Source organism: Ricinus communis, chromosome 6 (genome assembly GCF_019578655.1).
Source record: "Ricinus communis isolate WT05 ecotype wild-type chromosome 6, ASM1957865v1, whole genome shotgun sequence".
Lineage (NCBI taxonomy): Eukaryota > Viridiplantae > Streptophyta > Magnoliopsida > Malpighiales > Euphorbiaceae > Ricinus > Ricinus communis.
The window spans coordinates 21,198,037-21,225,695 of NC_063261.1; the positions used below are offsets into that span (position 1 = coordinate 21,198,037).

At 30.0% G+C, this 27,659-nt stretch overlaps 2 protein-coding genes across 3 annotated transcripts; one reads left to right on the forward strand and one right to left on the reverse strand.

Moving 5' to 3' along the window:
* Positions 1–6,176: 6,176 nt before the first annotated feature.
* LOC8259521 (LOB domain-containing protein 15) lies at positions 6,177–8,028 on the forward strand. 2 transcript variants are annotated; one of them, XM_048376225.1, is made up of 3 exons: positions 6,177–6,790; positions 6,973–7,222; positions 7,429–8,028. In XM_048376225.1, the coding sequence occupies exons 2-3, from the start codon at positions 7,031–7,033 to the stop codon at positions 7,837–7,839; spliced, it is 603 nt and encodes a 200-aa protein (XP_048232182.1). In that variant the 5' UTR covers positions 6,177–6,790; positions 6,973–7,030; the 3' UTR covers positions 7,840–8,028. The 2 variants fall into 2 exon arrangements, with proteins under 2 accessions (XP_048232182.1, XP_002520837.2); XM_002520791.4 differs by having other exon boundaries at positions 6,183–6,724.
* Positions 8,029–21,193: 13,165 nt separating this feature from the next.
* Positions 21,194–23,268, reverse strand: LOC8259519 (peroxidase 4). The gene is made up of 4 exons (XM_002520789.4): positions 22,971–23,268; positions 22,328–22,519; positions 22,066–22,231; positions 21,194–21,829 (listed from the first exon to the last, which is right to left on the reverse strand). Exons 1-4 carry the CDS (start codon positions 23,181–23,183, stop codon positions 21,444–21,446), a joined length of 957 nt encoding a protein of 318 aa, XP_002520835.2. The 5' UTR covers positions 23,184–23,268; the 3' UTR covers positions 21,194–21,443.
* Positions 23,269–27,659: the final 4,391 nt, after the last annotated feature.

Sequence of the window (27,659 nt, forward strand, 5' to 3'; positions counted from 1 at the left end):
TCACTCTTAAAAGCAAACACTCTTCCCACTTGAGCTAGGTCTCAAATGTTAATGAAGATGATCTTTATTAGATTTGTGTTTTATTTTCTTACAATAATTTTTTCTTTTAAAGAAAAAGAAAAAAATAAGATAGTAGTTCTGAGACAGAGTGGCTTTTATCCATGAATTCCCAAGTTGTATTGTACAATTCAATGTGGTGTAAGGAAAACAAAGAAATTGAAATAGCTAAGTTATCCGAGAAATAAACAATGAAAGTCGGGACCACATCAAACATACATTTCTAATAGCAAATGTAGAAAATGATAAAAATTTTACATCATATGAAAAAGACTAATTAATCAGTTTTTCAGAATGATTCAACATTCATATAAATCTGTATATATGCACAGTCTTGGATGTTTTAACTAATTTGGTGTCTAGTTAGGATGAGATAAAAAAACAAGAAGAGGATGACAACAATTAAGAAAGAAAATGCTTATACCAATTAACTGAGCTTAGGTCAGAAAAGGAGGCATTTGTTTCTGGGGAAATTGTGTGTGTGTGTGTGTGTGTGTGTGTGTGTGTGCACAAAACTAAGTAACCAACATGTAAATTGGGGGAGTTTGTTGATGTTAGTAATTGGGTGGCTCATTTGGTAGCCAAAAAAGTACTTTTGTTCTTCTGTTTTTGTAGTGATTCTTACAGCTTATTACTTTGGCTGAAGGAGAGTTTGCAATCTCTGGTTGTTTTAAGAATGAATTTCTGATGTTTTTCTTTGGGGGAAAAAGAATAAATATAATGGGAGTTATTAATTATTAGGGTTTTTGGAGAAGAAAGTAATGAATAGTAGACAAAGGCGTACGTAGTAGCAAGTGTTCCCTGCCTGAGATTCAGAGAAAGCATCGATCTGTGGTAGCATTAATAATGCCACGTGCTGCCATTAATTTGCTACCTTTGTCTTCATTACTGAGCTCTTCTTCTCTTCACGTTTTAATACTTTTATCAAATCTTTTCACTTCAAACCAACTTCATCATCCTTATTCCTTAATATGTATATACACATGTAATCTTCCTTCTTTTAAACAGAAAAAAAAAAAAAAAAATGAATTCAGAATTTCTGGGGAATAATAGAGATGTTGGAATTTAAAATTTCCCCATTTTCATTGTTAATCTGAAATTCTTTGCAGTCTCTTTTAGGATCTCCCAAGCTATATTTGCCATAAAAAACTGAGTTGAAATTATATAGGAAAAAAATGTCTAAAAGGGATGGAAAAGATAGCAATTATGCCAATTTTATGGTCTATTTAGGTGTTTTTTTTTTTCTTGTTTACAGTGTTCATAGGAAAATTTAGCATGTGAAAATGTACATAAACTGGAATTTAAAATATTACAATTAATAAATTAACAGAACTACATAATATTCAAACTGTTCGAATGCATGGCCCCCAAGGTCCTGCAACCATGCATTTGAAGGTAAAAGAAAGCCTGCCCTCAGCCTCAAGGAAATGGCAATTGGCAAATGCTACAACAATATAATTGGATGGTATAGTAAATAAATATATATTTCAAGATTGGGTCCCATGGGCTCATTTTGAGTGGGGTCTAGTCTAAGTCTACAACTGAGTGCATTAAGATTTTTGATGGCCTTTGTGTCCTAGCCATTAACTTTCTATTTTCAACCTTTTTTTTTTTTACTTATTTTAAAATTTTACTGAAATAATATTATAGCATTCAACTACTATAAATCTATTTTTTAATTATAAATAATTAATTAATATTATTATCAAATAATTATATGTTTATTTTAACACAAATGTTATATTTGTATTAATTCATTACGCCACGTGAATCTTTTAAATGGATCATGGTATCGGTTTCACTATTTTTTTAATTTATTGAGAATATATTGGCTATATTATCTCTAAAAAATTAAATTCTTACCAATAATTGTAATAAATAAAAGACCATAATTTAAATTTTTACATATTAAAATATAAGATAAATTACTTTTTTATTAGATTTGTCGCACATGGATGATTTTTATGTTTAGATATAAGATTTTTTTAGTCTAAAAGTTGAAAGTTGTAATAATTTTCTTTTGGTTCTAAGAACCATATAAATTATATATATATATATATATATATATATATATAGTTTTAACGAAAATCTGAAATAATAATTATCTTTTAAGTAATGATTTTATTTTTGTTAGTTTTAAATTTAAAAAAAAAAAAACATGATGAAAAACTGCAAACTATCCAAAACAACTAGACTTATCCTACCACTCTCAAATTTAAAATTTATACAATTTAATGTGATCTAAAAAAACTCCAATACATTAGTTACAAAAAAATTCCAATATAAATACAATTTATCTGCAAAATCATAAAAACTAAATACTAAATATATAATCGTTTGAAATCAGATCACATGTAATATTGTTTGCTTTGGTTTCTGTTAGTCTCACGGTTTTATTTCTTAATAGATTTAAAAATTTCTAAGAAGATTACGGTTTTATTCCTTGATGGGTCCGAAAATTTTTAAAAGAATCACTCGTAGATTTACCTTTCCATGAATTTAAAATTTTTAAATTGAAAACGTTTAATGTGAATAATTCCAACTATATATATATATATATATATATATATATATGTGAGCGCGCGCTACCAACCATTACTGACATTTCAATGTATAACTTACTTCATTCGTACACTTCTTTTACCCTAAAAATTTTGCTACTCTAAATCTGTATCCAGAAATCTTACTATAGCTTTAACGATCCTTACCTTTATCAAACTGCTTCTCGTGTTACACAACAATCATGGAATAAGAAAATCCAAAGCAAGAACTTTATCCACAGCTCATAATTTAAAGTTCATATGTACAAATTCGAAAACAACCAAATATAAATCACATGAACTGGGAATTCCAGAGTTTAAATGGCTCATATATGAACATTAGAGTAGCTTCACCTTGATGGAAGGTTATATACATAAAAGGTGTTCGAATTCAATACTACAGCTACAGTATTATTTCAGAATGAGATCGCCACAACACTGTCATCCCATTTTAACTTCCTATTTTCTTTTTTCTTTTTTACATTTATTTCGATCACAACCAAACTAATAATATCTAATATTTCCTGAATCAATCAAGTCTTATAAAGGTCTTTCAGTTTAATGAATTTAATAACACATTATTTCTGATCCATCATAAAGAAAAAGTTTCTGTTCCATCAATTATTAATTTTGTTGAAATCCTGCTGATAATATATTCCACCTGCTGACAATGATTTAACTGGTAAAATTTTTGTAAGCACTAGTGATCATTTAAAATATATATTTCTTTTAAAGGAATGGACTGATGATATAAAATAATAATGGAATCATTAAAAACGTTGGCACTTTAAAGGGTCTTCCTGTTGTTAGGGCTCCCTTGTGTATACTCTGTCAGAATTTGCATGACTCTACCTGTGTAAGCATGGCTATCTTGCATGTGCCAGCCGAACGTATCAAGTTATATAATTCCCACAACTATTTAAATTATGATACATTCTAAAATCAATTAATTTATAATTCATTTGCACATTTTAAAAATGTTTAAAGGACTAGTATTGGAAGATCTAAACTATTAAGTCTTTTGTATTATCTAAAAAAAGGAACTCAACAGATAGATTTATGAATTTAGACTTTGCATTACTATATGAACTACTGTATAACATTATATAATTTTCTTTATTAATTAGAATGTTTTGTCATCCCTGTCTTCTATGTGTTTTCATCTCAGTTTAATTTTGATACACAAAATGTACAAAAACAGGACATGTTGTTGGACCGAAGCCCATGGTCCTTCCATAAGAAAATCAAACAAGTTATGTTGTTAGGCACCTCCAAAAAATAAAAGATCACAACCAATGATAAGACTAATATAAATACATATATATATATTTATAACACCAATTTCTTGAATTTGGGTAGCAACCAAAATTATGACCTACCAAATCACTCACTGTCACACCAACTGAAAAGAAAGAAGAAAAAGAAAATGATCAAAAGGGTCTTAATGTAGAAGACTCAAAAATCAATTATATAGTGCATGATAGAAACACCAAATCCCCAAGTTCATGTACAAGTAAATGGTCTGTTTTTTTTTTTTTTTTTATTTTTAGAAAAAGATTTAGCGAGCTATAGCTCACCTGGATTTTGACCTTGGAGATTTGAAACGAATGTTTGTTTGGTATAACAAAGTTGAAAAAATTTTGGTCATAATAATTCTTGGATCCAATAAGACGTTCGAAATGTGGGGTTTTTGAAGAACATGAAACGATAGGTATCTAAAAATGATACGAGGGTTTTAGAGATGGATTAACAGTTGTTGAATCTTGACTAGCTAGACCGTAAAAATTCAGACTATATATGATCATGTGAGTGAGTCATGGGTTTTGGTGCAGTGAGAGGGGTGAGAAGGTTAGGTTGGCAAAGAGAGAACAGCGGGGCGACTTGTGAGCCTCAAAATACGGGTCAAACAATAAGTGGATGGTGCTATTTTTCTTAAATTTTAAGCATTATATTTATATATATATATATATATATATCGCTTAATTTAATCTCCTTTTCAAATAATATATATATACCTTTTCAATTCCTTTCATTTCCCTCTCTTTCACCACCCACTTTGATATAACACTCCTCTAAAAAAATCATAATGAGCAATTACTAGTAAATTTTAATTCGTCTTATTCCATGAAACCATCCTATCCTACTTTTGGATTTGATCTAACAGATGGGTGAAAGAAAAGAAAGATTCAACCCTCGTTCTATTTTCCTCATTAAAAAATTAATTTCTTTTTTTTTGTTTCTGCAAAAGGATAAAAATAAAAGATATAAAGTTCAATATTTGGACATTTGATTACAGATTGAACTATTATTTGATTGACTTCTTGTTAACATTCAGAATATGTTGGTTAGATTTGATTTTGCATGTTGGTCATTTTGATTATGGATGGATAAAGCTCATTAAAACCAATTAAGCTATTAAGAGCTCTTCTAATTTAATTTGGATTGGGGACGAGGAGATTAATTGACTGTAAGGTAGTTGAAATCAAAACAAAATTTGCAAGATTCTTGAATTTTAATGCATTCCATTTATGAAAATGTAGGTGGCATGTCTTCCATATCAGCACATGAATCAATCTATCCTTCAAAAAAATAACCGAGTTACTATCTATAAAAGATAATTAAATTATCTTGAAGGTGTTCAATCTTTGTCTATGAATATCATTTAAGAATAGGCAGCACTATATATTACATCTTTCTCAAACTGGGCTCTCACAAGTTGCTGTAAACCCCTGAAGTAAACCCACACCAAGTGATTAATAGTGAAATTAAGAACTAATGACTAGGGTTTACATCAATTAATTCAACTAATTAAACAAGTTGAAGGCTCTAATCCACACCAGAAAACTTGGCTATTTCAATTTCTATTATCTATTACAATATTTTATCTATATTGTATCTGGAGGCTGAAAATTGGTGATAGCCTTATTAGGGCCACCATTAAGCCATCTTCAAACTGAAAGAGCTCTAGCTATTGCGGTTTTTACACGTTGATGGTGATATTGATTAATAAATTAAAAAAAGAAAAAAGAATCTTTTTCTTATTTTTTCTTTTGGGAACTAGATCCCAGATATGGTCTTTTTAATGAAGGTGGGTTCTTGATATTGACAAGAAACTAACATGCCTGTTGCCAATTAGCTAGACCTAGCCCTTAAAACAAAGTACCGCTGATGATGATGATGATCATCATCATCTTATTTTTCACTTCAAGCCTGTTCATGGTTTGTTTAAGGTGCATTAACAGAAACCCAACTTGATTAATATACATAATTTGATGTGTATAAATTTTAAGGCCTCTCCTAAGAAGGAAGCAAAGACCATATGAACATATGTTGCTAGCCAACCAAAAGCATATAAAGCCAATTCAATATCATCTTTTTAAATTTACCTAAAAAAAGAAATATTGTTTAGCTAAGATGATAATGTTCCTTTTCTTATTTGATTATAGTTTGAATTTTGGAGCTAGATTACAGAGAAATGCTTGGTTTGTTTTTAATTGAACTGAAAAGATAGATAAAATTAAAATAACACCTGAAGAAAGTAGAGTTCATTAGATTTGATATGATATTAGATTAAAAAAAGAAACAAAGAAAATATAATTCAAGAAAGTCAAAATACATTTAAGAAGTCACACGTGAGGCAGCAGAAAGATCAGATCAGAGCTGGCATTTATACAACAAATTAAAACTAGTTCTTTAATCTCTCTCTCTCTTTCTTCTCTTCTGTATGTTTTCAGTCTCTTAGCCACCATTGAAATGATTCTTGTTCACTATTAGTGAGTTACGTCTCTGCAAGCTATAATTGCTGAAATCCTCGTACATAAAAGCACAGAAAAGGGTGACCAACAAACAAACAAAAATTAGCTTCATCATCATCATCATTTTGAGCTCCATTTATAACCCTTTTTTTTTTTTGTTACATTGTATCCATTCTGTCTATTCTTTCTTTCTTTTATTAACATAAGCACTGGTCCACTTTTTCCCTGTTTTATCTTGCCTTTTAAGCACTCCCTTCTCTTCTCTTATATTTCTCCATTTCATCCTCCCTTCAATCTCTCTCACTCTCCCCCTCCTTCATTCCAATTTCACCTTCATACCTAGAGAGAGCATGCCTGAATGTCCAGAGAAAGGTAACAACTACAAATCTCTCTCTCTCTCTAAATGCAAGATATTCCTACAACCCTAGTTTCTAGCTAGTAAGGTTTCTTTTCATCATATTCGAATCATTTATATTTGTATTCTTTTTTTGACTATGTTGATGACTGCTTTTTAACTAACACTAACAACTCTAAATTTTCTTTTCTACCTCGTTTTTATAGCTATATATATAAATTTTATGACTGGAATTTGATCTTCTTGATGCTTTATATACTTTTAGGGAGAGATTTGATGAGATAGGCAAGAAGATCAAAAGAGAAATAAATGCCTCATCTCAAATGGGAAGAAGACACATGTTGGGTCCTCCTGGAACCCTAAACACAATTACTCCTTGTGCTGCTTGTAAGCTCTTGAGAAGAAGGTGTGCTCAGGAATGCCCTTTTTCTCCTTATTTCTCCCCCCATGAACCTCAGAAGTTTGCATCCGTTCACAAAGTTTTTGGTGCCAGCAATGTCTCCAAGATGCTAATGGTAATTAAGAAAAACCCTAGCAAATTAATTCACCATTCTTCTTCTTTGATTTCCTTTCTATTGTATATGTAAATCAACTTCTTGTTCTTGAACAAATGAGCTCTGCCAAAATATATTTACTGGAGTTCTGGAAGGCTCAGTTGTACTCGAGCCGTCCCCAGAACTATCAGGTCAAATTCTTATTCCTTATGTAATATATATTTCAGGAGGTGCCAGAAAGCCAAAGAGCAGACGCAGCCAATAGTCTTGTTTATGAGGCAAATGTAAGGCTAAGAGATCCAGTTTATGGATGCATGGGTGCAATTTCAGCTTTACAACAGCAAATTCAAACATTACAAGCTGAACTTAATGCAGTAAGGGCTGAAATACTCAAATACAAATATAGAGAAGCAAACATTTTACCTTCTACTCATGTAGCTTTGCTTTCTTCTGGAGCTGTTTCTGTTGCTGCAACATCTCAATCCTTAACTCCACCACCGCCGACACCGCCGCCGCCACCACCACCTCCTCCTCCTCTTCCTCCTACATCCTCTTCTACTTCCTTGTATACCCACCAGCCAACCACTGTGGCCGACTATAGCTCCATTTCAAGTGAAAATGTCTCCTTCTTTGGTTAAGTAATTAAAATTTCTAGTCTCAGAGGAAACAATTCATTTCTCTATTATGAATCAGGTTGATGAACAATAAAATTTGAGGAAGAGAATTAATACTGATATTTTGATTTGGTGGAGTTGTTTAATTAGTCTTGAATTACTGTTCAAACCCTTAATTGATACCTATAAATGTGCCTAGATATTGTTGGTTGATATGTTTCTTTCTTCTCCACTTTTTCTTTTTTCTTTTTCAATACTAAATTTCTTGTTTTTTACTCCTTTTGTACTGTCTTTTGTCCCATTACCATGCCATTCAATAGCCATTATTACGATGAAACATAAACAAGATCAAGAACTTGTGGAATTTTGAACTGGTATGTGTCCAGGGTCCATCAATAGAGTAACTAATCCTCCATTGATCTTCTCTATAATCTTGAATGAATTGATGTATGTGTATGCTAGCTGGATCACTACAGACAATGTTTATTTGGGGCATGTTAGTCTGTGCCGTTGATGGAAGAATCTCATGAATGTTGCTTGAAGTTGGGGGAGACAAAAGGTATGGCTGTGATAATCCCAATAAAGAGGTTAGAAACTTCTTAAGTATTTGGAAAACATGTAGGAGAAGCCAAATTATATGTAGTTTATTTTTATTTTGTTTTCTAAAACTATAACATTTGTTATATTACAGCAGTACCCCTTGTAATAATGTTTGAGATTCCTCATCTTCTACTGTTTTATGAGATAGAATTATAAGGTTCCTGTTGTTGGTATTGATTTTGGATTCTTGTCTAATTCTTTTCTTTGCTGCATGCTTTAGCTAGCAGAAGTTCTTGCATTGTTCATTTCTTTACTGTCTTATGAATTCGTTAACATTTCATAAATCATATTTTTATTTGGTTATTACATTAGACGATAATTCTGTGGTTTGCAAAGAGGGAAATAGTGCAATTAATTTTAATCTTCTTAGGTCTCTCTCAAGTGTTCTTGTTTTTGTACTATAAACAAACATCTTTTGTACAAGCATATATATTCTAAAGATAATTAATATAGTTTGGCATAAATATATGTATATTTAAATAAAGGATTCTATAAAAGATACTAGTCACATAAGAAACACTTGGTTTCCCAATTTTATTATCACATGAATTAAAAATGTAGAGACTTTTCAACTGAGAATTTCATCTGCTTGATTGAAGCTCCTGTAGACCATTTGACCTAGTTATGTTCTTCTGCAAACATTCTAATAAATATGTTTCGGGAAACCTGTTAAAAAAATCGGCATACTAACATGTGAAAGAATCTTAGGAAATTAATTAAGATTAAAAAGCATATGCTTCTAGAGATTTCTTCTTCAGAAGTTAAAAGTTTTTTAGTATTGTATACTAATTAACTTGTGTGAAATTTGTACCATATATTCTTTGAGTTGTTGATCATGAGTTCCATATATTCTTGAAATTATGTTACAAGAGAGGGTTTCTTTTTTTCTCGAAATTTTTGGCTATTTTAACATGTTTTGGCTTTGCACAAAATGAAGAAATAACTTATTGTCTGTCTTCTTTAAATGAATGGATATAGAAAAAGAAAAAGCTTACCATAAATAAAAGAAAAAGATAATGTCAAATTGTTTTAAGGGTATGTTAGTAAAATGAAGAAATAATGCATATGTTACAATATAGTTTATATGAAGCCAAGTGATACCAAAAAAGAGTAGTAGATGGGTATGTATTTGTTGGATGGTCATGAATGGGGTGGACAGCTAGATTAATTATTTTCTCAATATGTTGGGTTTCCTTGGCGTGTGGACTTCAGCTTGAGTGGGGAATGGGATTAATAATATACAAGAATCTGAATTATCTAGACAAACAAGTTAAGTAGAACTCATTCCATTCACTATATATTTTGTTTTCCTTGTACCACTTGTCTCTATCATTCATATATATATATATATATATATGAGTTATTTGTTTTCCTAAATGTATCGTCCAATTCTAACATGAATGGTTTGCTTTTTATTATATAGGCAAAATAAACTTACTAATGATGTTATTTTACAAACTAAATTAACTAGTTCGTAATACAAAAATCAAGGGGCTGGTTTATCAAAGATAGAACACCAATTGGACTCTCAAACAAATTGTTGACAACACCTTCACAAGGGTTGCTCTAAATATATTTCTTTTGTCCATGTGACTGCATAAGATTTTAGGTATATATCTATGATAAATAAGAGCCGCCCCTAGGGTTTGAAGAATTAATTCCCCCATCCTTTCAACTCAACGTGTCATCCTTTTTTTCCACAACCATCTCTTCCTTTTCCTCAACTTATTAGCATCTTCCAATCCTTCCCATGATGTTTTCTATGATCAAGACGTTCGCAAATTTATCCTTTTTTTGTGATTTCTCTGGCTTTATTTGGTTTTAGTTCTTATTCAACATTACAGTTCATCAATTGGGTATATGCTACCAATTGACTATATTAATTTCAATTCTCAATCTTTAAAACGGTGCATATTGGAAAGTGTTACCATTGCTAGCTATAAGAAAAGCTGAACATATATATATATAAATATAACTTGGTCATCAGCTTTCAGGTTGGTGGTGGATATCTTTTTGTGTTGCTTATGGACTATCTATGAGACTGGTTCAGCTGGGTCGCCTGCATCAACGATGATGATTGAGTCATTTTTGGTGTGTTGCTGACTTAACAAATAGTTATCCAACTCAACAACATATGTGGCAAGTGGTATGTTATCCTTCATAAATCCAGCATCCACGTCAGCAAATTAGTGTCGGATTCCTCATTGGTACTGGCGGAAAATACAGAAATAATAGGAGTGGTACCAAAAAGAAACAAATTGAAGGTTTGGTACCATTTGAAAAATAGTGCGAAGGTTTGGTACTAGCGGCGCATTTAACCCGAAGTTTTTGCCTTAGAATAAAAAGAAATATTTTTCAGTTATGATAAAGTATATAATTTAGATAGCAGCTCTCCGACATAGGGGATAATTATATCCGTGGTCACTTAATTTTGGATTTGGTTTCAATTTGGTCACTAAATTTTAATTTATTTCATTAAGGTCATATAACTTCAATACGGATTGCAAAATTGTCACTTTCGCCATTAGGTGTTAGTGCAGTGAACGAAAAATTGAGGTGTACATTTAATCGAATTAAGAAAGGACACGTGGCAACTTATCTTTCCTATTCACTATTAATTCTCTCCCCTAGTCAACTCCTCTTTAAACCAACCTAAATCTAACCCTCTTTTAACCTAATAATAACCTAATAATACCCTCTTTATTTTAACTAGACTAAGTTACATATAACGCTCATGCTTCAAAACTGAAATCCTTAATTTTTAGCAACAATAACTCTAATTGATTTATATTTCTTATTCTTCACAAAATTGGCTCCTCATTACAATAGAAATTGTCTACCACTCATCGAATACGGTAACAAGAGAATGTCATCAAGCTCTTGATTCTCTTTTTCATCCAATCTTTCTAACCATGAACGAGGAAATCGTTCTTCATAAAAAAGGAGTCAGACTAACATTGATCGTTATTGGTTTGTAAGCAAACTAGAGTATGATTATGAGGGGCCATGGAGATGTTGTGACTGTTAAAGGCAGTTAGATAGGTCTCGACGATAGAGGAGAACCCAGGAAGAAGATTTTTTGGGTGCAAGAAGGGAAAGGTAAATGGAAACCTAATTCAAATAAGTTTATAATATTATCTTATTATTCTGAAAAAACTGAAAAATTCTATTTGAATTTTATATTTTTAGAGGGATTGTCAATTCTTCGAATGGTCGAATATTGAGTTTCCAAGTCGTGCCAATAAGGTTATCAATAGTTTGTTTGATGATATTACAAAAATAAAGAGGGATAATGGTCTTAATGAGCATAGCATCTTGGTCAACAGTGTTAATCAAGTAGATATTGCAGTTGATGAGTACAATGATAAAAAGTGGAGGTTGCTTTAGCTAGAAAAGTGAATTTTGTCTCAATCGAGAATAGAAAGTTAAGGTCTTGGATTTGGTATGTTAGTGTGGCTTTGCTAGTGACTTGGTTGGTTATTGTAGCTGTGTTGATCGTTTAGAATTGTGTAATGCAGATTTTATTTAATTATGTATGCTAATGTTAAGCAGTATGCTAGTGACTTAGTAGATGTGTATTGTTAAGATATTAATGAATGATGATGGCAGTTTATGAATGAATGGTGATGGCAGTTTATGTATATTATTAATACATGAATGAATGATGACAGCGGCTTATGGTGTATGTATATTATGTACTACAATTTATGATGATAGTCTTGGATGTGCTAATGAATAATAATAGTGTATGCAAATGGTGACTATGTGCTTTTTGATAAATTACAGAAGTTTGATATGTATTGTGTTTAAAAAAATATAGTAGCTATACAACAATATTTAATTCTGATAAATTACAGAAGTGTGATTTCTACTCGTAATAGCTAGATTCCAACATTTACAAACAAGAGAAAAAACAAATCAGGAACCATAATGACCAAAAAGCCATATAATGTATTCATAATAATCAAAAGTGGGTTCATTACAAAAAAGAAGTTCACATGGCAATAAATGCCAAAAACAAATGGAGTTTTAAAAATTTCAACCCCCAAAAGACTAAAAAGCCAAGCAAAAAGGAACATCAAAATAAATTTTAAAAAAAGTGTCAAATTCCCATTTGAAAACTGACCCACTTACAGAAGCAAATATGTGATTTTATCATCGCAAAAAGATTCCAAAAAGAAATATACAAACATCACAATGGAAGACCTAATCTAGTTTAGGTTTTCTTCTTCTTCAAAGCATTCTTCTCTAAGGCTTTGTTATTAGCAGCAACTTTTGCAGTAGATGGAGTTCCAAAAGTAGCTTAAAACGCAACAACAACTTCAATTGCAGTAGCCGGAGTTCCTTTCTTCTCTAATGCTTTGTTCTTAGCAGTAGCTGGAGTTCCAGAAGTACCTTGAAACGCAATAGCAGCTTGAGTTCTAAAAGTAGCTTGAAAAGCTGCAGCAGCTTGAGTTCCAGAAGCAGTCTTCTTGCAGCAGTCTCTTATGAAAAGTGAAGTAACACCACTTCTTACAATATTTGGCTTCTAAGATGCAGATGTTGTTGTTGGTTTGGCATGGATCTTGGAGGTCAAATCTTGTTCTTGTACTATTATGATTGAGCTCATTAATCTTCAAATAACCCCAGGCTTTGACATCAATGCACCATGAGGGACTATTTTTCGTTTCTTCAATGTAATTGTATTTTTTTCTGTTAAACAAAAAAGAATAAATGTTATTTAGATATAATATAGAATAAATGTTTGTTAAATATAATACAAAATAATACCTTAGGTATAGTCAAGCTTGGAGCCTTATCAATTGGATCTAGATTTATTACTTGAGATCCTTGAGCTTAAGTGAGTGGTTATGATGGGTTGAGATCTGAGATAGTAGGCTGCTCATTAGTAGGAGGACTTCCTGATTCAAGCAGCTTTCTTTTAATCTATCAGCAAAGTATACAACCTTAATATAATGCAAATTATACAACCTCAGTATAATGCAAACTCTTCGAAAAATCATACTCTAAATTGGAAACTTACTTGTAATTTTAGTAGCCTCTTGTCTTTCCCCATGGAATCTTTTGTTGTGACCTGATTTACCATAAATGCTACAGGTCATACTGGTCCCCTTCTTAGTAACCCTATTATTAACATCTTTCTACTTTCTTTCTCAACAGAATCCTTTCTTCTCATGATTACTCTTCTCCTCCTTTTACGCTTAGCAAGCTTAGGTGGAATTATAGGTGGTAGAGAACTCTTAGGCCACAACTCTCTGCCATTCATTTGTTGAATGTAGTGAAAATATAAATAAGTGCATGTTGTTATTATATAACATTCCTCCACGTACTGTTCTGGCAGCTCATTATTGAAGTAAATGGTCACAATAGCATGAATACATGGGATGCTAGTCAAATCCCATCTCTTACAACTACAAGTGCTTAACAATGTCTACTACAAACTGCCTACCATATCCAACTACTTGAAACTTGGAACCCCCATACCACTCTGATGTAAACATGAAACAGCTTAGCTTTATTTTTTCTAACTTTTTTACAATCTTTGGACATAGATAGCCATTGCACTTCTTCACTGCATCCCTCCTTATATGCACTCTTCTCATTAAGTTTATCCTAATCTCCTCTAACATAGTGATTTTACCCATCTCCCTCGGATCCGAAATCATTGCATTAAAACTCTCGCTAATGTTATTAAGTAGAATATAATTGTACTATTGTGTCAAAATGTGATCTACTCCATTCATGTAGCTTCTTCTTATTGATCCAATCATAAGCTTCCTTAGATATTACAGCTATCTCTTCTATAATTTTTTTCGAAGCTTTGCACATAGCTTGCCTTGGCAGCTTTCCATAATAAATCCCTCATTTTCCCCTTAAAAACCTTTTGAAAATTTCTCATCATATGCTGAACACAAAATCTGTGTTCAGCATATGGAAATAATTCAGCAATTGCAGGTATGATCCCTTATCCAAAAAAGACAGAAAAATGTTATTACATAACAAAATAAAACTCAAAGCAAAATAAAATAAAATAAAATAATTAGAGCAAACCTTCTGTCTATCAAACATAAAGTATTAGTGGTAACTGTTCCTTATGTCTAAGTCTTAAGCAACCAATTCTAGGAACCAAGTCCAGATTATCTTGGTTTCTCTTTTAACCACAACATAGGCAACTGGATAGATGTAATCATTTAGATCTACACCAATTGTTGTTAGCAATTGTCCACCATAAATGCCTTTAAGAAAGTAGCCATCTAGGCATAGTAATGGCCTACAACATATTTGAACCCTCTTTCAATGCATCCAAACAAATATACAACCTCTTGAATACTCTATTATCCAAATCAAACTTAACAGTGCTACCGGGATTGTTTCTTAGACGTTTATTTGCATACTCTTGCAACAATCCATATTGACTGGTCTCATCACCATCTAACATTTTGATTGCCTTGCTTTTGGCTCTCCATGCTTTAGCCTTGCATATATCTACTTTGTTATGTTATTTCACACTAGCAATAAACCTTTTCAAAGCCCACTTTGGATTTGCCATAAATTGATTGCTATATGTCTCTGTAAGCCAATCAGAAGTGACATGTCTAATGTTTTTGTGTCTACTGCAAGTGTGGACTAAATCAGCACTCTTGATTTGAATGGTGTGTGGATCAGTCACCATTGGTGCAACCCATATGTACCATGAACATCCTTTGGAGCATATTGCTTGAACATCTTCTTCCTGGGTTCTCCTTTGTCACTGAGACCCATCTAACTGCCTTTAACCCACAGTCACAGCATCTCCACGGCTCCTTATAATCATACTTTGGTATGCTTACAAACGAGCGACGATCAATGTTAGTCTGGCTCCTTTTCCATGAAGAATAATTCTCTCATCGACGATTAGAAAGATTGGATGAAAAAGAGAAACGAGAGCTTAATGACATTCTCTTGTTATTGTATTCGATGAGTGGTGGACAACATCTATACTAATGAGGAGCCAATTTTGTGAAGAATAAGAAATAGAAATCAATTAGGGTTATTGTTGTGAAAAATTAGGAATTTCAATTTTGAAGCATGAACGTTGTATATAACTTAGTTTAGTTAAATAAAGGGGGTATTATTAGGTTATTATTAGGTTAAAAGAGGGTTAGATGTAGGTTGGGTTAAAAAGGAGCTGACTATGAGAGAGAATTAATAGTGAATAGGAAAGATAAATTGCCAGGTGTCCTTGATTCGATTAAATGTACACCTCAGTTTTTCGTTCACCGCACCACCACGTAATGGCGGAGGTGACAATTTTGTAATCCAAATTAAAATTATATGACATTAATGAAACAAATTAAAATTTAGTGACCAAATTAAAACTAAATCTAAAGTTAAGTAACCATTGATATAATTATCCCAACATAAAGGAATATCTATTCTTTCAGACTTTGATCTTTTTTTGTATTCTAATATAAAATAATTAATATAATAAATTATTATATAAATAATATTGTGATTATTATAATATAAGCAAGGAAATAACCAATAAACAGCTATAGAATAGGCTAAGTCTTTTATGTAAATTAATATATATTATTATTTTTTACATTAAGAATAAATAATATTTATGAAAATAACAGAAGTCGCAAGAAGCACAGAATTAATATATATATATATATATATATATATATATATATATATATATATATATATATATATATATAGTACTTCTCATTCTAGTTTCCAGCATCCCTGAAGATGTGACTGAATCTGGTGTTATGTCATTGATTGCTTGAAATAGTGGCATCTTACCTTGTCCTTGTCCTTGTCCTTTGTGCATCTCCCCTTTTTCTTCTTCACCAATATAAAAACATAACTGCCGAAAATTTTATGTATATTTTCCTTCTTTCCACAATCTAATGTTTGCTTCCTTTTTTTAAACATAGTGTGCCTGAACATTCTGGAAACAAAGGGAAAGAGAATTAAAGAAACAATAGAATAAGTTACATATATTATATATATATATATATATATATATATATATATATATATATATATATATATATATATATTTAATTTCTTTAATTTAAAATTCTTATATTATTTATAAATTATATTTGTTAAATCTATTTTTTATATATATAAAAATAAGTCAATCTATCTCATTCCGCATTCTAATTTTGTCAAATGAGATTTTCTTTTAACATTACAAGCAAATGAGTAAGGAATACATGAGTTGCTTACTTGTTTAATACGGTTAATTAGTTAATTCAAACCCCGGTTAGCTTAATGACTGATTAAGTGGATTTAGGGTTTTCCAATATCTGGGTGGTTTTGCAAATTGGAGAAATGGCTCAGTACATTTTGTTCAAGTATCTACTTGTGATTAGAATATTTTAGATTTAATATTTGATAATATATTATATATATAATACGTTTAAAAAGAATATTAAGATGAGAAGTAAATCTTTGAGGCCCTTTAGATCCCATTACATTACAGGAATAGCTTTTGGCATGCATGTTACTTGGAATATTTACTGTAATTCTGAATCTAAAGATAGATCTCTAGAGAGAGAAATGGCATAACACTAATTGGGTTCTTCTAAACGGAATCAAATTTTGTCTCCTAATATATTTACATAATCATATTATATATCAAATATTGATATGTTTTGGTGTACTCTAATATATAAAAGCTAATAAGTGAGAATTATTTATCATATGGGATTCTTGATTATTCTCCCAAATCAAAATGGTTATACTGCTAATCAGGATTGTTTCGAAAGTTAAATATCAAATAGCAAGTGGCCGGTGTTATTTCCCTATCTTCTACGGCTCCAATGGCTCTTCTTCTGTTTCACATTTGTTAGGAGCTGTCAAAAGTAAGTGATAGTCAATTGTACATTGCTGATAATTAAGATAATAATTCAGTAGTCAAATGTATATGTTTTTATTAATCAGTTTTCTATATTCTTTCAATTGAATTTCTCGATTCCTGTATTATGTATCAATATCAGTAAAAATTTATTATTTCTTATGATAAAACTGCAATTAGTGAACTGGAAGCATACAATAGCATGTTTACTCTATTGTACAGTCCATAGTTTACTAAGCTTAAAAAGATAAAGAAAATATTAATTGATAAATTATCAATTTGCAACACTGATGTGATTAGAATAAGATACCAAAATCATTCATGACAGTTTCGGTATAACTTGTACAGTTTTGACTAGGGTACAAATTTAATATGCACCTTTTTCTCTCAGTCACATGCTCTCATTCATAAACTCTCAGATCTCGATATGAGAAGAGAGAAAAAATAGCCTAGGAGGTGATGGTTAATCATGAAATTTCATGTAAATAATAAACACTAGTACTTTACAAATGTTTAGGTCAAATACATAGGAGGGTCCAGCAAACTTAGACCAAATAGTTAACTTGCTAATTTATACATATATAAAATGCTTTCTTTTCTAGGGGGATGATGTTTGATTGAGGACTTGCTAAATGAATTTTAAAAAAATACATGTTTCATGCAAGTGAGTCCTAGTAGAAAGAATCAGAAAACAGAAAGAAGAAGAAAAAACAAAGAATAATGGCATTTCTGTGGGGTTGAAAAAGTTCTTTAAGATTAAGAATTTAAGGTGTCAGCATTCGGATTACTAAATACATGATTAATTAACAATTCTTCAGTTTGATTATTAGGAAAAGCATGGGTTTGTAGGGGATTTCGTATAAATTAATTCAAGTTGATAGCAATCCTCTGCCCAATAGCTTGTTTTATAGTGGGAGAAGGTAGAGTTAATTAATATCGACGGTCCATTTTTTCCTTAAAATAATTTTAGAAAACATACAAAAATAAATAGAATAGATTATCCCCATATAGAAATGGAAAATGATTATATAGTGAAACCCCTAAAGAGTACTTAATCATATTTTTTATTGACATCCAATCTAGAAACTTAAAATATGTAAAAAATCTAAAATAATCAATCTGGATTATGTCATTTTGAGATTGTCTAAAGAGTTATACTATGTAAACTCGAATAAAATTAAATAAAATTTTAGATAGAATAGTTGGAAAATGAAATTAACACTTAAGATGATAATGACTGAAACTAATTGAAACTGTTATAAAATAATGTTACTTGAAAGTAATATCTAATTTTGTCACTTTTCCTAGAAAATAGCAATTTTTCTTGCTTAAATGGGTTTTGAAAGAATCCAGTCATGTGTTGGTATGGTCAAATAATTAAGTTTTATATGTAAACAAGAGCTATTATATATTAGTTTGGTTTTGCCAACCACCTCTTTGGTTTTGAATATTGAGTCAACCCATAAATCTATCATTGATATGGGAATTTATGAAAACATCAATCAAATTCTACCATGCAAGCTTTTTCTTTTTTTTTTTCTTTTTTGATCCTTTAATTTAATAAAATTTACTGTTTATTAAAAAAAGAAAAATCAATCAAACTCTAAATGTCAACATAGCCTTCAACTTATACTCTACACTGATTGTCTATCATCATTATTATTAATCTTTGACTAATACATTATTAAACTTATTTTTTAATTTTTTATTTTATTTTATTTTATTGAACCATTATATTTTTATTTTTATTTTGATTAAGAATTGTTAATTAAAATAAAAAATATAAATATAAAGTCTCAGTAAAATAAATAAGAATTTCGTAAAGTATGTGAAAAAACCTCTAATTAAAACAAAAAATATAAGAAATTAATATTACAATAAAATTTTGAAATTAAAAGCTCAATAAAATTAAATTAAATAGTTCATAGATTTAATAACGAATTTAATCTTTTTTATATTATATAACCTGGTAATTAAACTTTGATTTGATTTGTCAGAGCATTATATGAATTTCACTGTGATTATCTGTTAAAATTTGATGATAAATAGGAAAAGATAGCGATATATTCTTATAAATACTTTTGATCCATGGCCTTTTTTGGTCAAATTGATAAGGATTTCTTATTCCTATACCTATACGTATCTATTTAAAATCGCAAGGAGTAAGAGAAAAATCACCGAAAACATAAAAAGAGACTCAATTTATCATCATGTTATTTATAAATAAAATTAATTATGTATTAATATATGTGTTATTTTTATTAAATGTTAAATTTACATTAGTTAGGTGCAATCATCCAATAGTTAATAATAATAATATATAAACTAACTAATGCAAAATTAAGTATTTAATAAATAATATCATATATTATTATATAATTTCTTTTATCTATAAATAATTTAGTAGACTGAATCTACTTCTAGAATAATAGCCTTTCGATTGGATGCATGGTTTGAAAACAAACTAAATAGAAGTTGACGAGCATACATGTGGCAACCTGACTTAGAAAAACTTTTGATGAAGACAAGATATTTGGACAAATAATAATTTATAACAAATTTCTAAGATGGCAAGCTTTTTTATCAGAATGAATTGTTTATGCAATGAATAGGAAATAGCTAATAATATATATATGTAAAGAGCTCAAACTAATTATATAAGAACTCTAAAGTTAAATATATTAAATTTAAAATAATTTTAAGATAAACGATTTTTTAGAAAGTTTTTAAACTCACTAAAAGATAAAATTATAAAATTAGTGGAGATAAAATAAACAAAACCTCAAAAAATAATATGATTTTGAAACGATACAAGAAGAGAGAATTTCAATGGAAAATATATGATATATATTTTACATTTCAAAATGATCTTTTGCCTAATGCTAAAAATCTTTGATCAAGTTCAAGGAAAATATAGAGTTATAAATATTTGTTCCTTTTAAAATAAAAGTCTTGCATTTAAACCTAGCTAAAGGGCAAGTGCAAATTGTGAATTAGACAGGAGTTGAACTAGTCAAATCTAAAATCGACTCTTAATCCATTGTCGAGTTCATGAATTGGCCTAGAACATTAAGGAATTAGCCAATTAAAGTTCAATATTATGCTGAGTTTGAGCTAGTCTTGAACCAGAGCTGTCGGTTCGAATCAGTTTAATTTTTAAGAAATTAAATAAAAATATTAAGCTGAAAAAAGCTTAAATTTTTAAATTTATATCTTCAATTTATTTACTTATGAGTTATTTAAAAATATTAATTACACATAAATATATACCTTGGTAATATTTAAATATTTAATTAAATTTTAATTTAGTTAGCATTTAAAAAAACTAAAACTAAATTATAATTTCTAATTCTCATAAAACATTTAGTTATTATAATAAATGATAGGAAAAATATAAAAAGAAAATTAGAAGAGTATGATGGAATTTTTCTTAAGACTATAATTTTAATATTGTTACCGAAATAAAAAAAATAAAAATAAATAAAAGAAAAAGAAAAGGTATTGGGCCAAGACTCCTCCTCAAATATGTTACATTTACAGATCAGTTCACTAGTCGTGGCTCTATTTGTCCAGTGTAATTTGGTTAAAATTTATTTTATTTAAAAAAAAAATTAAAATAATAAAATTAGAAAAGATATTTTAATGATATAAATTATATAAATTTATTAATTTTTTTTATAATTCAATTTTGTTATAATCAATTTTATATAAATTTAATTTTATAAATTTTTAAATTAAATTTCATTTCAATTAAAATACATAAATTTTAATTAAATACGTACCGAAAACACATATTCTACGTGCAGGAGTCATGAAAAAGGAGCACTACACAAGCAACCCTCACAAACTAATTAGTAATAATTATAAGATACTATAAACACAACAGCAAAGATGAGCAATAGAACAAACACAGAGATCTGGGTATTGCCCAAAAAAAACTTCCAGATTGATTAAAACAAACTTCTACTGTAACAATTTCAGATACATTTTTATATGATTTCACCTGACTACAAGTGGACTGGAGTGTCCATAAAATATAGTAATAACACAAATAGAAACACAAGCCTAAATTCTGATAAAATCCCGCTCCCCAATCAGAAAAAATTTCCCCCACTCTTTAATTTATCCTTTTAAGACTTGATCCGAGCTACAAAAGCCTCAACAATCCACAATCTTAATTAACCTTCCCACAATTCTTTCTGATCTCCCCTTGTGATCCAGTAAGTGGGCTAATGTCTCCCATCTTGATCATGCCAGCAACAAAATCAGAAAAGAAGGTACTCTGGCCATTGCTGTATGTGCGAACTATTGAATCGGTTGATCCATTATTGAACAATTCTTGATCAGAGTGAAGTAAGCCTTTTTGGACGAGCAAGTTCTTGAAGTAGTTGTTGTCGAAAGATGTAGGAGTCTGCAAATCAAGTGGTGCTAAGTTGTTGTCGCCACCTGTACTTGGGCAGTTTGATCTTCTTGTTTGAGCAAAAGAACTGTCTATGTTGGTGTCATTGTATATCCTTGTCCTAAAATTTGTGCACCTTGCTTGTCCGATTGTGTGGGCTCCTATATTTATTGCATGATAATAAAACTAAGTCAAGAAGATAATCCCACTAAAAAACAGAACCACATGTGATTCAATCAAATCTTTGGTGCATATTAAGATGGTCAGATAAGGATGTGTTGTTAGAAAATTAAAGAAAGTAAAACATGCTGATATATATAAAAGAAGATTGAATTGTTGCTAAAGAGAAAAATGATTTTTGACTATTTAATTAGAGAGAGAGAGACAGAGGAGTAACCAGATAAAGCAACCAAGTCTCTAGTTGAAAGGCCAAGAGCACTAAATCTTGAGATGAGTTGGTTCAAGTTAGAAGTTGGAGCTGGAATGCCATTATTGGCAGCAGAAAGGCTTGCAGTTCTAGCATCTCTTCTTCCAAGTTTAACATTCCAGCTTGGACCTCCAAGCTAATAATCAACATGTCAAGAAAAAACCCGTATTTGATTATTTACTGGATTGATGCATATATATATAATTGAATCATATAGAAAAACGGAACTTACAATAGCAGTGGAGTCTCTAGCAGCAATAGCTAAGATATCAGCACATGAGACTACACCAGGGCAAGCCTTCTCAACAGCAGATTTTATGCTGTCAATCACCTCAAATCCTCTTACAGAATTCCTGTTAGGAACTGCAGTTTGCTCTCCAGTGAAGGAAGATGTGTCATCAAGTAGAATTGAACCATCACATCCCTGTCATGAAAAGACAACAAAGAACAATAAGAATAATAGTTTAATAATCATATGGTATAAAACGAAAAACAAACTAAGAGAAGGTAGGTCCAACAGTAATCCATTAAGCCACGATCACCAGGAAAATTACAATATAATAACATACTAGCCTTGATATAAATCAATGTGTTTCATGTCAATGCATTTAGACATAGGTCTTTTGATAGACATTTTTGTTGACCTTTACATGCAAACACAACTACTTAAGGCTAAATTCAACTCAACGACAAATTGGGTAAGACTAGATTCTAATTTAAGACCCCACGATTTTAGAAATAATTTTAGTACCGATTAAGCTCGGCCTAATTAATTAAATATTAACTTCCAAAATAAGTTAACTTTCAATTACAAATTATGTAAGATGAATATGGGTGAGCGAGTTTATAGCTAATAAAACAAAAAGAAGAATTACATTAACAAAGCAGTCGTGGAAGAACAAGCGAACCAGGGATGCACCCATTCGCTTCTCCTGATTAATGGCTGATTGAACAACAGGTTTCACAGTCGAAAAAAGGTTCGGGCAAGATTTGGAGTAGAAGTTTGTGGAGAGTTGAGCGTTGCTATTACTCACAACAAGGAGCAGAGACAAAGTGACAATAGTTCTGAAAAATGATGAAAAAGCCATGGATAGAACAGTGCTGCCACTACTAAAAATAAACCAAGTAAGACTTTGTGTTTGCTGGTGAAATGAGGTGCAAAGGAATTGGGATTTATATAGAGATGGAGAAGACAGGCTCAAGGTACTTCTGGGTCCACCCGGGACAGATAACCTAACACCATAGACTAATTGTCTGTGCATGGCATTCTTTACACGTCCATAATCAATGTTAATTCATAAGCCATTTGAGGGAATATATACATAGGGACAAATAAGAGTCACAAATATATATTATAATTTTACATTTTAAGATTAAATGATTGACACGTATTATATTATTTAAAATTAATAATTATATATGTCAATTAATAAAGTTAAAATAGATATTTTGGTATTATAGAATGTATTGACTTACTAATATGAAATTCATTTAAAGATTTTATCTATTTTGTTAAAATTTAGTTTAACTACAATCAATTCCATGCAAATTTGATTATATAACATATTAAATTAATTTTTACTCCATTTAAAGTATATAGTTTTTAGATTCACAAATGAATTTTATAGATTTCAACCAAACACTCCGTAAATATATTTGTCAAAGATTCTAACTACAATTTTCCTTTTCTTTCTCTAACATTGACATTACATGAACAGTTTCAGTCTTAATTAAATAATGCAATAATAATCTCACTTTAGTAGCTTTTATGTTTATTTCATACAAATATTAAACTAGTTATTGCAATAGAATTCCTATTATTATGAGACATGAGTTATATACACTAACATATATATTATATATTTTCCTTTGTAATTGGAAAGAGGAAAACTACGTACAATTTGTCAAAAACAACGGTCCCGTGAAAGCAACTTAATAACTATACGATTTAGGTAATGCTTGAGAACAAAGCGATCATTTGACTTGTTCTTTTGTTTGGACGAGAAAGATGCAGAAGTACTTAGAAAAACAAAAGGAGAAAGAGAAGAGAATAATGATCCTTAATCCAGGTAACAAAGAAGGTTTCTTGCTAACGCGGTTTTACTTAGCCATGGAATTTTGAAAGCTAAGAATGCTGGGCAGAGGAAACTTCGAACTTTAGCATGCCATCTAACAACCCACTATGGCATCCTTTTCGAGTTTCAACTTTCACACCAGCAATTACAAACTAATCCATCATCATCAAATCACTACTTTGAATTTCATACTTCTTCTTTTTTGGTCTTACTTTTCTATTATTTTATATTGATAATGGTAAGGATATATGTCAATTAGAATAGAAATTAACAGTTATCATTAGGAAGAATATAAAAAAGGCTAATTTGTTACCAATAATCATTATTCTTTCTGTATCATTAATTAGGAGAAGCTTATAGTTCTATATAAACTAATTCTATTCTTTTTTGTTTTTGCATTCTCTTTGTAATAAAGTATTAGAGCAAGTCTGATTTAATTTTATAATTTCTTGACTTTTTTCTACCTGAATATTCAATTCCAACAATCTAATTCGGTGTTATCGCTGCATTTCAACTAAATTTTAAATTTTGGGATAGAATTTTAATTTCAACTAAGAACTAGAATTTCAAGTGACTAGTTCCATTTGCATTTTAAGAAAAGTGTTAGAATTTCATATCACTAATGAGTAAGAAATAAAAACCATATTTAAAAGTAAAGAACCGGCCAACTAAGTGACTAGTTCCAGAACTCTACATTCACTTATACATTTAATTTCCACTTAATTAAATGGTTTGTAGAATAGGAAAACATGATTTCAAATATCAAATCTTTAATTTAATTTGATTGCTTTAATAAATTATTATAGTGCGAAAATCAATATATGAAAATTCATTTTTTAAAGTTTTCTTAAGCAATAATTTAAAGTTTAAGTTATGAAACGGACAAGACTTGATTGAATGCTATGTATGAAATAGTGCAAGTCCTTTTTTCTTTTTAACTTTTTTGCCTTCTTAGCAAAGTTCTTTTTTTCTAACATCTTTTCTTCCTCTTCAAAAGCGATCTCTAAGTTTCAAATATTCTCTTACCAAACTATCTAAAAGCTATTGGCTATGCATGCAAAATTTTCTATGAATCATTAATCAAAGTTTGGCAAAGATATATATAATTAGATCAATTTGGGTCCTAATAATTTATGAGTTGGGTCAGTCTATTCTTTTCTCTCTCTGATTTTTTTCACCAATTTAATACAAAACCTAACAATTTTTAATTCAAACTAACACACTTATATAGTATTAAGAAATAAATAAATCATAAAAAGAATTAATCATCAATAAATTCGAAACTAAACTTAGATTAACTCTCTAATCCTCATCTTCTCTTTTCATCTTTTCTGGTTTCAACCCACATCAAAAATGGCACAAACTTTCTTCTTCTTCTTTGCTTTGCTCTACTCGTATCCCTTTGTTTTAATTTTTAGCCCTTCTGAGTATGTGTATGGATCATCAATGTCAATGGAATAAGTTGAGTAACTAAATTTTATAAAGATAGTGTCGTTGAATCACCAATATCTGCTTTTCTCTCTTTTCTTCCTCAACCTTCCCCATTACGTTACTACTTAAAAATAATAAGATTTAATTATTTGATTTGGCTCTTTTGTAGTCCATTTTATTGACCTTATATTATTATATTTTGTTTGGTCATTATCAGAAAAAACAAACGTATACTATTGGATGGTGATACGATCCAAATTAGTGCACGTTAATTTCAATGGTCTCATTATTTGATGTTTTGACTCTCAAAACAATACTGTAACTAAATAAATTTGCTTGCCATAATTAACCTTATAACTCCTGCAGGAGCACTCACAAAGCCTGAAATGGCATCATACACAACTTCAAGCCATGCGAGAGGAAAAAATATGAGATATAGGAAGAACAAATTTGGTATGACATCTAATAATCTCTGACTTGCAAATATTTTTAAAAATGCAATTACGGACTTAGTCTGATAGTCAATTTATATTTCATTTTGAGTAAGATTTCTTATAATTCAAATCTTCCTTTCATCATTTACAACAAAGAAAAATACTATTGAAGTAAGAAAAAAATGATTTCTTTTAAATTATTCTTGATGTATTACATCTTACTATTAGACGGGTAACATATATAAATTGTTATAAAACTTAAAATATATATCATTCATTTATCCGCTAAAATTTGTCGGAAAACATTCAAATAAGAAAGTAACTATATCTTTGTAATAAGATTTCTATATCACATCCAAAGAAGCTCATGTTCAAAGCAATTATGTTTAAAATTAGCTTTAAGAAATATTGGATCCTATTGAGAGGTAGAAGATTCAACTTTGTCTAGGATCATCAGTCGCTCTAATTTAATTTCTTGAAGAACTCTAGCTTTCATGTTGTTGCTCTCAGTCTTTGTAGGCAGCCGGAGATACATGTAAAGCAAAATAGATAAAATAGATTGTGATATATGGAGCCTATATGCACGTAACCAATGATTTGAAAATTCAACACCATATAATAAACAACATAAGCAAACTCCAAAAATGCATATCTAATGGGATTAAGCAATAAAAATCAATGGCTTTTCTTTAGGAGTGGAAGCAGAGTTCGAACTTCATAATTTAAAAACAAAGACGATTTATATTATGTATAACTGGATTATTGTTTAATGGGTTCATTTTATATCTAAAGAAAATCTCTCAAGTCTCTAAAATGATTAACCTGGTCTTAAACACATTTAATTTGGTTGGTAACCTACTGCAGATCTTTTTGACTTTTGTCAATTTATACCTCTTTGTTAAAAGAGTAACTTACTTTGCTACATCACAATTATATTAATGCAATATTAGTTTTAAGAGACTGCATGCAAAAATTGACTTTGGGTGCCAGGACTAATCCAGGCCTTTGCCATTCTTTCAACAACTTAATTAATTAATATTAGTGGCTACCAATAAGTCAATTTGGATGGGGAAATTTGGGAATTATATGAATTATGACTGTGTCTAATGTGAAATTAAATAAATTACATGTTTGCTTTGTCTTTTAGGAGAGTCAAATTTGAGTAGAAACTAAGTATATTTATAATGTTATTAGCTTAGATTGGATTTATAATTGAAATTATTAAGAAATAAAGGGTAGATTTATTAAAAACTTTTGACTATCTGTCCTGATAAATAAATTGATCGAATCATTTTAAATAATTTATTAAAATGTTGGAAACTCAAATCTTGAGATTAAACTATAAAATATAACAAATTAAGCCCAAGCCCATTGTCTTATATACTGTGTCACGGGCCAAGCTCAGTATACGCATGTGACAAATGGGCTTTTACAAGGTGTCAAGAACTATAGCCTTCTATATTTTTGTTTTTTGCTGGTGGTATAAAGTTTCAAACATGTATAATTTGCATTATTTATTTTAATTTCATAATTTATTTCTTTTATAGTAAAGAGATGCACACATTATTTTACATTTTGATCTCTAACTTTTTATTTTATAATAACAAATCAACTTATAGTATTT